The sequence below is a fragment of the Numenius arquata genome, chromosome 8, assembly GCF_964106895.1.
Source record: "Numenius arquata chromosome 8, bNumArq3.hap1.1, whole genome shotgun sequence".
Taxonomy (NCBI): Eukaryota; Metazoa; Chordata; class Aves; order Charadriiformes; family Scolopacidae; genus Numenius; species Numenius arquata.
This window is the reverse complement of record NC_133583.1, coordinates 59,186,825-59,201,014: the sequence shown is the minus strand read 5'-3', so window position 1 is coordinate 59,201,014 and position 14,190 is coordinate 59,186,825. Positions and strand designations below refer to the sequence as shown.

At 51.2% G+C, this 14,190-nt stretch overlaps 1 protein-coding gene across 1 annotated transcript; it reads left to right on the top strand.

Annotated features, from left to right (window-relative positions):
* The first annotated feature begins 107 nt into the window (after positions 1-107).
* On the top strand, positions 108-12,694 carry KANK4 (KN motif and ankyrin repeat domains 4). Its single transcript, XM_074151761.1, has 9 exons — positions 108-190; positions 1,641-3,584; positions 4,514-4,625; positions 6,043-6,273; positions 6,859-6,946; positions 7,346-7,565; positions 8,858-9,000; positions 9,926-10,126; positions 11,006-12,694. The coding sequence occupies exons 1-9, from the start codon at positions 175-177 to the stop codon at positions 11,093-11,095; spliced, it is 3,045 nt and encodes a 1,014-aa protein (XP_074007862.1). The 5' UTR covers positions 108-174; the 3' UTR covers positions 11,096-12,694.
* Positions 12,695-14,190: the final 1,496 nt, after the last annotated feature.

Sequence of the window (14,190 nt, the reverse complement as noted above, 5' to 3'; positions counted from 1 at the left end):
AATAAGAGGGGGGTGGCCTCTGAAGAGGTGTAAGGCTTTAGGAGAAGTTAAGTTTGCATGATTGAGCTTTTTTTTTGAATTAAAAGTATCTGTTTCTTTTTTTCAAGGGTGAAGTGACTCATCTGCCCTAGCTTGTCAGAGGATGGTTAACTGACGGCCCAATTAGAACACGCCATGGAGAAGACAGATGGTATGGAGACTATGGGATATTTGTTTGCTCATTTGTTTCTTGAAAAAAAAACCCAACCTGGAGTAATTTCCTCACCAGAAATACTGCAAATAACCTGTTTTCTGTAGATACGCGCTAGAGCCAGGAGATGAAAAAAGCATCATTCATGTATTATGCAGACTTCCTAAACTGCAGCAAAAACATGGTCCTGGCTCTCACTTCAGCCCCTATTTGTCCTCCCATCCTCTGCGGTGTGTAGGCAGGACAGATCTCCTCCGCTCCCACCGGCCAGGCTTTCCCCTTGTGCCGTGTTTCCCTATGTGATGTTTTCTCTCTGCAATTCCTCTGACTTTCACATGCTGCTTCCCACCAGAAAGGCGGCTGCATCTCGGTGCTGCTCTGTGACCAGCAGCACCGAAAGCTGTGCCAAATTCTGCCGGTCCCCACGCAGGTGCTGCACCAGGATGGAGAGAGAGGGAGCAGTCGTGAGACCTGGCTTCTCCTAACCAAGCTGCTCCTCCTCCTCCTCATAGAGCATGGCTCATTTGCTCAGAGGTGCAAAGCAGCCCAAACCACAGTGATTTATTTCAAGGGCTTGCTGCATAAAGGAAAACAAGCAATGATGCAGGGGTTTAACTGTTTTTCAGCCTCAAGGCTGAAATTTGGGGGCTGTGAAATTTTGCAGCCTGGATCTGACCGTATGAAGTTGTATAAAACCAGGAGCCTCGGGCTGCGGGGAGTTGTATTAAACCTGGAGCCGTGCGGTTTGCCTGCGATGGCTGGGGGGGGGCAAACACACTGTCACGCATTTCGTGGCGATTTTCCTCAATTAAAAGCCGTGCTCGGTGCCGTGCAGCCGGTCACCTTGGGAGGCACGTGTTTCGCATGGCTGCGGCTGTGTAAAGCAGCCCCGGCTGGCGCTGTCTGGGTCCGGCCTCTGCCCGGTGCAGTATTTATCATTTTCAAGGAATAATTTGTGACCTGGTGTTTGCAGATGAAACAGTGCAATGATATTCCTGCTTGCCGTGCGTGGCCACCGAAAAGTTAAAACCAAACAAAGAGCCTTGAAAAATGTAATTGTCACAGATTGGTTCCACCTTTGTTTTCTGAGCTGGATTTATTATATATCAGGCAGCCTTTTATACTTACACAGACACGTAGCTCTGACTGCAAAACCTGCTGTTTGCTTAATTGCCAATTAGAGCCACAATTTCAGCAAATTTTCGGCTTCCCCAGTGCAACAATTACCTGATTCACCTCCGGAAAACTGGATCGGACCTTTGCACGTGTTGCTGCATCTCTGCGCAGCTTCACCACGAGCCTCCACAATGACAAACTGCAGCCCCCACCTGCCTGAAACTGAGATGAAAAAAGCAGTAATGTTTTTCCCCTGCTCTGAACATAATTTTTGTTAATTTTTTTTTTTGTTGTCTTCAAAACTCAATCGTCTCTTTCCTTTGGGTTGTTTCAGCAAACGACCAGCCACCTAAACCCGACGGGGAGAGGGAGCAGCCCCGCAGCCTCCCCTACTCCGTGGAGACGCCGTATGGCTTTCACTTGGACCTGGACTTCCTGAAGTACGTGGACGACATTGAGAAAGGCCACACCATCAGAAGGGTTCACATCCACCGGAAAGCCAAGCAGCCGAAATTCAGCACCCTGCCCCGAAACTTCAGCCTGCCCGAGAATGGCTCCCGTGGATGCCTGTCCACCCCCAGCAAGAGCTGGACGGCGACTTGCTCCTTCCCCCAGCGAAAGGCATCCCTGGGTGCGGAGGAGATCCCCCGTCCCCTCCTGCCCAACGAGCTGACCCTCCCCGTGGCCGATGAGCCGAGTTACCGAAGAAAAGCCCTTTTGGCAGAGACACGGCGGCAGGCGGAGCTGGGGCGGCAGGAGGACGAGCTCTGGGGGCGACCACAGCTACTGCGAGCCTCCAGCATGCCAGCCGCCCTGCCACCTGGCCAGACCCCAGCAGGGGACGGACAGGTGCCCTCGCCCCTCCGGCCCCCTCCCCAGCCCTGCCACGAGCAGAGCCGCTCCGAAAGCACGTTTCACCCCGACTCTGATGGCATCGTGTTAAATCTGCCCCGGCAAATGAGCTCGGAGCAGGATGTCTCCTTGGAGCAGAAGGAGCATCCCAGTGGAGGTAGCCCGGGGCTGGTGCAGATGCAGCCCCCATGGCAGAGCCAGCATCCCGTCACACCGCAGCTGCAGGTGGTGATGGAGAGTGGAGGCGAGGAGGGTGATGCCCCCGACACCAGCGGTCGCTCTGCCTTGGCTGAGGGTGAACCAGCATCACCGGGCACCCTCCAGCTTGCGGAGGAGAGCACAAACCCTGGGGAAGGGGAGTTAAGTGTGAGAAAAGTCGCTCTAAAAGTGCTGAAAGAAGCTGAGATGGGGAATGTCCGGGCTGGAGAGGACAAGGAGGGCTGTGGTCCTCAGCCTGGTGATGCTGCAGAGCCCAGCGCAGTCTCTGCACTGAAGCAGCAGGTTGCTGCTCTGGAGGAGCAACTGAGCAAGAAGAAGGAGGAACTTGAGCAGATCAGGGCAGTGCTGGAGCGGCAGGATCACGAGATCAAGGAGAAGGAGAAAAGCATTAAGTTACTGGCCAGCTCCAAAGCTCAGCTGGAAGAGAAGTTGTGCCGGGAAAACACCGGAGATGCCAAGCCCCACTCCAGGCAGAGCAGCGGGGCTTTGCAGTGCTACGATGCTGCGGTGAACACTGACCTCTCACAGATAACCGGGGCCAAGCAAGCCCATGATAAAGGCATCAATGTAAATATCCCCCTCTCCACCAAATCCATAGGATGCAACGTCCGCAGAGCAGACAACATGAACACACAGGCGATGGAGCTGGGTGCTCAGAGGGATCAGAAACTGGAAGACGCTTGTGGTGGTGTCGGTGGAGAGGGACCTGGACATTTTGGTGAAGCTGACACTGAGGCTGGCCTTCATGCACCATGCTTCACCCAGCTGAAGATTGACGAGCACCTCAGCGATGACAATCAGAACCACAGGAATAATTATGATACCCAGAGTCTTGCTGCTCACGCGGGAACTGCAGAAGGCTCTCAAGGAACAAGAGTTGGCTCAAACACAGGAGGAAACAAGGCGGGCTTTGGCGAAGTTAAACCTCGAGATGGGCTGGAAGAGGAAGGTCCCCCTGACCACGAGGATCTCCCTGCTGTTGACCCCATCGGCCAATACGTAAAAAAAATCCAGGAGCTTTTGCAGGAGCAGTGGCTGTGTTTGGAGCATGGCTACCCCGAGTTAGCGAGCGCTATTAAACAGCCAGCCTCCAAGCTCAGCTCCATCCAGAACCAATTAGTTAATTCCTTAAACTCGTTGCTGTCTGCCTACTCTACGCAAGGGCCCACGGATAAGGAGAATTCGAACACACACTATCAACAGTTGGGTAAATAATATTGGCATAGGTGTCAACGTGTCCGGGCCAAATCTCTTCCCATTTATTCAAGTGGTGAGCAGGGATGATGCAGTGGAGCTCAGTGGTATAATTAGTATCAGTCAGATCAGAAATAGCCCCTCCTAAACATGTATGAGAAAGGCAAATCTCTGCACATCATAAGCTGTATGATCTTAAATTAAAAAAGCGAACAAAACCATGTAGGAGCTGATAAAGCTGGGCCTCAGCTATATGCAGGATCAGCTTCCAAAAGTGGCCGTACTTGTGGCTATTCTGTCAAATAACAATTTTTCTTAATTGGATTGGACATCTCAATTTGCAAGGATATAGGACTCATGCTTATCTGGGGTAAATCAGCATGAAGTTCACCAGAACCAAAGCCAATTCAAGCAAACTGAGCAACTGGGCTGGGAAGAGGCCTGTCCCCACTCACGGGGCGTTCCAAACCCAAAGGCTGCCTGTTCATTCTTGGGGGGGGGGCTTGCAAATAGATAAGTGACCTATTACTTATAAGCAATACGTGTGAGACTATTCAAACTCTGATGGAAAGACTCATCCATGTAGTATTATAGGAGATTTATATAGGAGATTTCCAATACATTAGTATTGAAAAAAAAATAAAAAAAATTACTACAAAAGTGAAACTTACTTATATTCATAGGACAAGTATATAATTCCCAGTCACTTCCTTTATATTCCCAGTCACTTGGCGATGTTTGAGACTTGTATTTTCAAGGTGGCAACGGAGGTTCAGATCGTGACCAGGTGCATCAGTAGTTTTGCAAGACATAAAAAACATCTCCTAGGATGAACAAAGATGCTTACGGTTATGGTTTGTAGTTTGTTGCTGGAGGTTGGGAATAATCATTGGTAATTATGGCACATCTGCTTAATTAATCTGTTATTTTGTATTTTGCTAGAAACCTCTCCAACCACAAGTCTTAAATCTATCATGAAAAAGAAAGGTTATGGTTTCCATGCAGGAGGCAATGGGACCAAAAAGAATCTTCAGTTTGTTGGGGTAAATGGTGGGTAAGCATCCGTTCAGAAGATAAAAACCGCCTTTTAACCTGTGATGTCCTCTGTATCGCTGAAGAAGTCATTCTTTCCCCCCCCCCCCCCTTTTCCCCTCCAAACCTCTTGATTAAAAGGCCGTTTGAAATGGAGCCTCTTTTCTCCCTTCTTTAATCCAGCACTGATAACCCGTAAGTAACCCTGTAGAAAAGAGGTTGGTGTTTTCAGCGCGGCGAGGGACACCCTGGGGACTCACACTCTCTGCACACCCATCTTTTGGGGCTTCATCCAAAACCCAGCTGGGTCCATGGGAAGAGTCCCACTGACTGTGATGGGTTTTGGAGGAGGTCAGCATTGCCTGGGTGAGCACGCTGCCACTAACCTGCCTCCATGCTCCAGTGACAGCCAACAAAAGTTGTTTCAGGGACCGAGAAAAGACAATTTCAGTCAATAAGGAATTACCTCGGGGTGAAGGAGACCTGTATTTTAGGTTGTGCTCCAACACCAGTTCCCGTTGTGTCCACTCTAGCACTCTTGGGCCTTTGAGGTCACTAGATACCACCATGTAAGCTGTAGATGCATCTCGAAGAGCAGCACTGGCACATCTTCTGCCGAGGAGTATGTGTGCTGGCGTGAAGAGGGCAGAAGGCATTTCACTGTCCTTTCACTGGGCAAACAGCCATGTGTGCAAGTTTGGATGCTGGTTTCTGCTGATGTACGCTTCTCTGACTTCCCAGCTCCATGGCTACTGCTGTTGGGTTCATCAGGTGTTACTCAGTCTTGTTGTGTAGAGCTTCTTCTACCAACAGTCACTGAAATGGGTACCACTTGTAGCAAGTAGAGGAATCTTGACTAGTTTGAGAAAAGTTTGGGGGTCGCTCAGAGTGAAATGTTCTGTTTCATGGAAGATGTTACTGTTACTGATACTTCTGGACAACCAGAAGAGAGGTTTCTCTAGCAGGGCTGCTCGAATGGTGGCCTCGTGTTCATGTGCTGGAGCTGCAAAGACAGTTTTTGTCTAGTGGTCCTCAAGGTTGCTGACACGCCGCCTGTCCCACCTTGCCACAGGGTCCATGTTTCTCCTGGCTCCCCATCCACCTGCTGGCAGCTCCCAGCAGGGAGGGGGTTCACAGCCCTTGCCTGGCCATGCTGGGGCTTGTGTGATGGACATCCCTCCAAACCAACCGAGTAGTCCCTGAAGTAACCTTGCCTGCTGCTAATTAACTGCTTCTATCACGCTCGTGCTGGCTTAAGAAGCCAAAAAAAAAAAAAGACTAACCCCAAGTTTGGCTGTGGCTCTAACCTTTTAACTCGTGTATCCCTCCGGGCTTCATCCAAGGCCCATTGGAGTCAGCGGGTGTCTTCAATGAGTCTTGGTCAGGCCCCGCGGCTGCGAATGGGGAAGGAGTGAATAACATGTGGTGTCCTCAAATAGCTACGAAACAACTTCAAGCGAAGACACAAGTTGTGAGGACAGCCCATCGGATGGGGACGCGGAGAGCGAGATGGAGAGAAGAGACGATGATTTGGAGCTCACACAGGCGAAAGCTGGAGGTGAATGCGAGGGGGCTTCATCAGGGACCTCCTCGCAGGAGAGATGTGAGGATGATGACCTGCGGGAGTCATCGGCAGAAGCAGCTCCTTGCCCTCAGCACAAGGCTGACAGGTAACCAGAGAACCAGATCGTGCTTTCCATCTTGTTTCTGAAGCCACGGGACACATGGTGCTGCTCAGTGGCTCCCCCAGGGCTGGGTTTCGGTGCTTCTGCTGGGTGGAAAGGCAGCTGCTGACCTCTGTAGACATAGGAAAAGGCTTTAAAGAGCTAGGTATTTTTTGAGATACTACAGAATCTAATGAGGATTGATTCAGGCCCTACATCTGACTGTGGAAAAGATGGAGTGAGTCATATTTGGTGAGAATTAGCTCATTTCTCCCCTCTCAAGTAAAGTTTCTAAGTAAAGTTCTTTGCAGTTTCAGGAATAAGATATTTTTTTTTTTTCCCCCACTTTAAGAATTCTTGTAAAAGCTGAAGTTGACCATACAGATCTGGGAATGTGGACTTAAAGACTTGTTTAAGTGCTTAACTTTGTACCTAAAATCTGTGTCAAATCAATGAGACAACTTGTGTCCATAAAGTTTAGCACTTAAGTGCTGAATGTATTCTGACCTTAACCGCATGTTCTCCTTCCTGCTTCAATACTTCCTGCAAGTTCTGTCCCGTGATGGATTTACAAAAGTATTTTCCCTTTAGATGCACACCCTCTGAAGATTTCCTTGCCGACTGCCAGCTACTGAGCAAGCACCTCTCAGAAATCGGCACCACAAGTGACAAGTATCTGGTACAGATAATTTTCAGTATTTTCAACCCCATTTCAGACGCGGTTCTCCCTCTCTGTTATGTTTAATGGATAAGATTATCCTGAGGGTGCGTTGCAGGCGGCGCCCGTGGACATGAGGGGGACAAGATGTCCTCTGAGTCAGTTTTAGAATAGCCAAAAAGAAAGGAAAAGGGAAATAAAAAAAAGGAAGATGAAGGCTTTCTCTGCTTACTCATCCAAATTACCACAGGAAATTCCTTTCCCCCATAAGTTGTAGCAGTAATCCCAAACCCACAAGCTAAATACTGGGTGCGTGATGCCAGAGCGCAGGATGAAGTGACGCAGGGCAAGGAGCTGGGACGGTAACTGGTTTGCAGGATGACTAACCCAGGAGTAACGGTGAGACCTTGGTGTTTTCAGCGGCAAGTCCTGAGCACCGTCTGCCAGGAGTGGTTCCGGGTGTCGAGCCACAAGTCTTCCAGCCCGGAGGTGGTCGCAGTGTATCTCAAGGCGCTGGGGGCCATCCAGCCCCAGCTCCTGGAAATGGTGGTGAACCTGGCCGACAGAAACGGCAACACAGCTCTTCACTACAGCGTTTCCCACTCCAACTTTCCGATTGCGAAGCTCCTGCTAGACACAGGTAGGAACAGCCACTCTGCTAGCCATGGATATGGGTGTGGAAGTTACTTTATGTCACTCTCACCCATGGGGCACAGTCCCACAGGGAATGATCACGATGTGTAGAGCCAGGTAATGGGGGTTCATCAACAGTCCAGACCTGGCAAACAGTGAATGAACTCCAGGGTCCTCCCAGGGAGTTCAGTCAGGAATAAAAGGAGATGGGACAGAGGTGGGGCTGGGGACCAACTACAACCTACATGCAAGGGAGCCATCCAGTAGACAAGCATGGGGCCAAGGTCCATCCAAGAGACAAGTGTAGGCCCAAGGTCCCTCCAAGGGACAAGCATGGGGCCAAGGTCTACGCAGAAGATGTGGTTGATCTGAAGACCAGCGTCCTTGCCCATAGCTCAGCCCTGGGTGTGGACAAGGGTCCCAGCTGAGGCTCCTCAGGGGCATTAAGGCTCGTTAGTGCCCTCAGGGCCCTGACATATCTTGAGGACTTTGCAATCTGGCTTTGGAGAGGGCTTAGGGTCCCTGTGTCAAAGGGTGTCTCTCATGGCCCTGGTCTAGGTGGGATGAGGTGGCTCCCTCAGCTTCCTTTAGCAGCGAATGCTACATCATGGCTCAGAGCTGGAGGCTCAGACCCCTGAGAGCACAACAAACCCCTCAGCGCTGCAGAAAAACTCCATTCTAAACTATTGAACTTTCAGCTCATGTTGCAAAGAAAGAAAAAACTCTCAGCGGAGCTTGTACAGGGGAAAAATGCCCACATGCTCAGCAAGAATAAAGGCACTTTGGCCTTTTCTCATGGGCCAGACAATCTGTTGAATGTTGGGGAAATGGCAGATTATCATACACATCTATAACCCGATTGTTGCTGCAGACTCGCGGGGAACCACGGCGGTTTGTCCCCTCCTGCCACTGAGTGCCCGAGGTGGCCGGGTCCCCAGGGCAAGGACCCGAGCCCCAGCCCATCAGACACGGCTCGTTATTATAATGCCCAAGGCGTTAGCTATCCTCCCTTTTTTTTTTTTTTTTTTGTTACGGTCTTCAAAGTTAATTGAGTTGACTTCAGCAGTTGTAATTAACTGTAGCAATGCGTAGCACCAAATAGTCTCTAATGCTGTGCTGACAAGACTAGGTATTTAGCACAGATAAATCTCAATCCCGTGTAATTATGGAAACTCCTGTTTCTGGGAAGATGAGGCTGCGTGTTTTATAATTCCCTCTTTTCCTCCCGTTTGCTCGTCTCTCTCTGTCTCGTTCATCGTGGGGCTGAATCCTTCCTTGGGACCATGCATCGCTCACCAGGTGTGTGCCGCCTGGACCTGCAGAACCGTGCTGGCTACACGGCCGTGATGCTCACCCCGCTGGCGGCTGCCGAGACGAGCGAGGACATGGAGGTGGTGATGAAGCTGCTGAAGGAGGGGGATGTCAACCTGCGAGCTGCCCAGGTGGGTCCCCATAGTTCTGCTTGCTCTTGGAGAACCCAGCGTGGCAGAGGGCAGCCGGCTGGCAGCGGGTATAAATTTGGCAAAGGTGTCTGCAAAGTGACTCCTACTGAGCTCCTGGCGTCCTATTTACAGCTTATGCAGGCTGTGGCATCATCACGTCCCCACAGGGGCCTCGGGGTGGGGTGGGGTTATAATCTGGGTTCCTACACTGCACGTGCAGCGCCAGGCTGAGACTCGGTGGTAGACCTTGGGTTGGAGTTGCTGTTTCCCAAGAGTTACAAAAGCAACCTTAGTCTAGGCACCCACCAGCTCCCTGAGAAGGGACACAGGAGCTGGATCAAATGAAGAGACAAAATGAAGGCTGAAAATTTCACAAAAATAAATTTGTGTGAGCTAAAAAGTCAAGGTCTGAAGAAGTGATACCAGGGAGGAGCGGTGCGGGGTGGACCCCGGGGTTTGGGATCCCCAGGTTTGCTGGCAAGCAGTTGTTCATCAATCACACATTTTGGTCTCAGAGGTGGCAGTGCCTTCATCCAGCTCTTCTTCCAAACAGCTGTAAAAGTTAGTCTAGACCTAAGTTAAACTGCCCAGGGGAGGCAGGGGGACCTTTGGGGGCAGCTGAGAGCCTGGCAGTTTGGCCATGCTTCTACAGAGACCCTCCACGGAGCCATGGTGCAAGAGAGCAGATAACTCTTGAAACACCTGCTGAGGAGCCCTAGAGTGATTTAATAATAATATGCAATAATATGCAATATTGATAGGAATTATTATGATATATGTACTATGCAATAATAATATGCAATCTTACTATATTTACACAATAATAACATTCATTATTATTATTATTATATCTAAGATTCTGAAGGAGCAGGGTTGTGGGAGGCAGTGGGCGAGGGATGTTCAGCCTTTCCCTCTGCTGTTACAGGGAGGCCAGACTGCCCTGATGCTGGGGGTGAGCCACGAGCGGGACGACATGGTGCGAGCCCTCCTCTCCTGCCAGGCCGACGTCAACCTGCAGGACGAGGAGGGGACGACGGCCCTGATGGTGGCCTGCCGGCTCGGCAACGCCGACATCGTCAGGCTCCTCTTGGCCCAGCCCGGCTGCCAGGTCGCGCTGACGGACAAGGTGAGGCTCCGACACCGGGCTCGGTCACGTACACAGCCTCCAGGCAAGGAAAGCTCATGCAGGGTCATGCTTTACAGGCAGCAATCCCCCGAGTGGTGGTTTTTAAGTGAAGAAGTACAGTTTTGGTCCACTTTCTAATCAGGGGATCGCTTTTAGGAGAGCACCCCTGGTTTTGGTGCTTGCTGTGCAGTGGATGGGGTGGCTGTGGCAGCATCCTGCATCCCAGCCGTCGTCTGGGCAGGAATGCTGGGGGAAGAGCCCAGCCCGGTGTAAACCTATAAAAATAGATAAAATCCTGGACATCTGGAATCAGCAGGGCTTCAGCTCCAGGAAGCTGGCAGCAACTAACTCTCCCCTGAGAACAGACGCCTGTCTGGAGGGGGATGCATGGGATGGGATGGGATGGGAGCAGCATGGCCGGCTGGTTGGAATCTCCTCCCATGCAGGTTCATGGCAACAGGCCACGGTGGCAGCTTTTATAGTTATGTAACTGTTTTCTAATTAAACTACAACTTGTCTTAGTCCCACATGGCCGGGACCAAGGGAAGGCAGGGCCAGGATGCATTTTGTGCAGTTGAGGTTAAGCCTCAAAAGACCCTGAGGAGGTTTGCAAGATGGTGACTCATTTTAACGAGGAATGAACTGCAGGGAAGGAGGTTTTCGGGTAAATATCTGGGTGCGAAGCAGCTCTGGGCAACCACTCGCTGGAGAGCGGAGGAGAACTCATTGCCAGTGGGCAGATTGGCAACAGCCTCCCTTGGTGGTGGTGGGGCCAAGAGGTGGAGGCAGTTGGGGATGGAGCTGCATGTATTACGGGGGTGGCCGGGGCGAGATGCAGGGATTTGGGGGATAACATCTTCGCCTCCTCTCTCCCTGCAGGGCGGTAACTCGGCTCTGTCACTGGCCCACGGGGACATCGCTGCACTCCTGCGAGCCCACGCCGAGCAGAGCCCATCCCTCTCGGCGTGACCCAGTGGGGAGGAGGAACCAGATGGGGAGCGGGAAACAAACAGCTCCTTCTTGTAACCACCCACTCGGCGGCCGGGGCCAATATTGTGGGTTTCCGTACGTACTGGGGGATGAACCCTGTCAGTTATCTGCACACATTCCCCATTCTCCTCATTAAGCCTGCTTACACCCCCCTAATCTATGCACATTGCCACAAATGACTCCGAGCTCTCCTATGCACTCATCCTCCTACGGATTTGGCAGGTGAGCGACTGAAACGAAGGAGAAAAGCACATTAGAAAAGCAATACTTACTCTTTTGTAACCTTAGATTACGGTTGTCCTTTTAATCGACTACTTAACTGTAGCTCATTTAACTTGTAAGTTTGTGTCCTAATATTTATTATTAGCTCTTCTGTACGTAGCAGCAGGCAGTGACTATTCAGTAAATGTAACAACAAACACAAGCTGGATGGATTATCTGAAGTATAAAATCTTATTTATGTTTGCTTATGTGGGTCTGATGTAAGAATTAAAAATTAATGCTGTAGGAAAATATTTGAGTATACCAGACCCAAACACACAGACATTGTTTTGCCTCTATTCGGAATTGCCATATGGCTCTTATTTTTTCTAATTAAGTTTGAGCTAACGGGGAAGCGCAGCCCATTGACATGCACCGTGCATCCGCACATACGATGCTCAGGCACGGCAGCGAGGACCAGGTTCTCCCGAGCACGGCACCAGGAGATCACAACAGATTCCCATCCCAGGTTGGGTTAATGTTGTCTGAGAGTTTCGTGGAGCAACTTTGCTGACAGATGCCTTTTGGGCAAGTACCTGCTCTCCCCTCCCCCTCGTGCTCAACTTTCAGGTGCCCAAACTACTCCCGTGTAAAGCCGTGCTGTGATTGAGCTGCTGGAGTTGGCCGGTGCCAGGGCCTCCCCCACCATGGGGCACCCACAGGGTTGGTCCAGCATCGTCTCAAGTCGTACACAGGGCGGAGTTTTTTTTTCTCATAAATTCCTCTGCTGCTGACAAAGAGGGAGGAAGGGCTCATGCCCTGCTTTTCTATACATCTTTACACTGTTATTAAGTCGCAATGTACCAAGAAATGCCATTTCATGAGGCTCTGCTGCATCTCTGGAGGCTTTCATGGACCTGGATGCCGTCACCAGTTGAGCTGGTGCGTGGTACCACATCGTAAACCCAGAGCTACTTGCCATCACTAAAAGCAAGTCTCCCTAGTCAGCTAATTGCTTTTCTTTGTTTGTTACTAAGCAGAAGTTAACCCTGGAATACTTTGGTTGTTTGTGGGTCAATTCACATCATGATGAAGTCTCTCCTGACCTGCCTTTTCCCCTTCCTTCCTTCGTGTTTGCAATACGCGGCAAAGCCCTCGCCGAGAGCCCCTGTCCTCGTTGCAAGGAGAGGAGGGCAGCCCCTGCCTTCTGTTTTCCATGGAAATCTGCTGTCTGCTCCGGTTTCTTTCCTTTCTTCGTGTGTTTATTGGGAAGCCCTCACCGGCTCAAATGTCTAGCTGCCTTTTTGGTTTTTTTTTAACTCTGTCCCAAAATGGAGTTACCTCCTTCCTGTATAAATAAACTCGAGTGAAACCTTGACCGGCGTTTGCTCCCGTGCCTGTTCTCCTGGCGCCAGGCAGCAGGGATGCTCCGGCAGACAGACAGACAGACAGACAGACAGGCAGGGAAGGAGAGCCCGTGGTGACTGCACGTATGTACACATCATTAAATCAGCCATTTTTGAGGTGTTTCTTCAGATCAGTGACGCCCCCCAGGAGGTCCTGGGGCCCCGGATCACCCCACGGACAGGATGAGGTGGGGTTTTTTTGCAGGAATTGCCCCAATTCGCATTCCTGGGTGCTGAGCACTGGGCATCTGGCACCCGGAGCCAGCCTGAGCACCCATTGCGTGGCCTCCAGGCCCCAGCTGCAAACAAAACCAGACCATTTTGTGACAATTTTTCACTGAGGTTTTTTTTCCCCGGCAGCTCTGGAGCCGCGCTTGCGGAGAGGAATTTCACTCTGCCTCTCGCTGCTCCCCAGAGGGAGGTGAACTTTCTGGCTTCAACATAATAAATGTGGGAGATTGTCTGGTGAGGATCAGGGTGGCTTTGGGAAGCGCCCGCCTCCCCCTGCCTGCGGGATCCCGGGGGGTATTGAGCTCACCGTTGTGCGATTTGGGGACAGGGCACGTTATTTTGGGGGCTGCAGCCCTGCAGCGAGGAAGCACAGACTTTGCTGCCTTCCCTCCGCCTCCCTCCGCATCCCCCTTTCCCCAGCGTTCCCGTCCCTGCAGCCCAGGCTGGTTAACTACATCCGCAGAATGTTTATTTTCATTCCTCTGTCTCCTATTTCCTCTTTTCCCCTCAAACCACCTCCCCAGGGAGGAGCAGCTCCCACGGGGTGACTCCCCCCGGCCCCCGGAGCAGCTCCTCCGCTCATGTGGACCCCGAGGGACCGCAGAGGGTTCGAGGCTGCCCTCGGCATCTCCCAGTGCCCAGCATGAGGCTGTCCAAGCACCGGGTGGCACAGAACCGACAGAAAAATCTCCTGTGGGATCTCGGTGCCAAGAGCCAGCTGTAACTTATATATTTCGATATCATGGTAGAGATCAAGCTAAATATAGGCAAGCAAAAATACATCCCCAGTGCGAGCGCTGCACAATGCAAGTGGAGCCAATTAAGTCACAGCAAGGAAAGAAATTAATCTAATGATCATCATGGGCTCCCCATCTAGGAGCTGAGTAGCTATGAAGGGAAAGGATGACGAGAAACTCAGCTGAACGTGATTTTTCCACTCTCCTTATGGCCATTTCTAGCGTGTCCCCTTCTTTTGCTGCAAGGAGGGGAGCAGGGACTCCGATGGTCTCATCCGAAGCATCTCCATGGTCATGGGGAACCACGTCGCTCTGCGTGGCCCTCAACGTTCATACTGGGGCTGAAAAAGGGATGAATTTCCAGCGATTCTCTGTTTTTTCTCCCTAATTTACTAATAGCCTCCAGAGAAAGCCCTCTGCCACACAGGTATTGTCCCCTGACCCACGTGAGCCTGTCGGATGTCCCCCGGGATGCGGGGATTGCCCGAGCACTATGCTG

Coding starts and splice junctions, on each gene's coding strand:
- KANK4 (XM_074151761.1), top strand. Junction 4,626..6,042: donor TTTGTTGGGGTAAATGGTGG/GTAAGCATCCGT, acceptor GTCCTCAAATAG/CTACGAAACAACTTCAAGCG. Junction 6,274..6,858: donor CCTCAGCACAAGGCTGACAG/GTAACCAGAGAA, acceptor TTTTCCCTTTAG/ATGCACACCCTCTGAAGATT.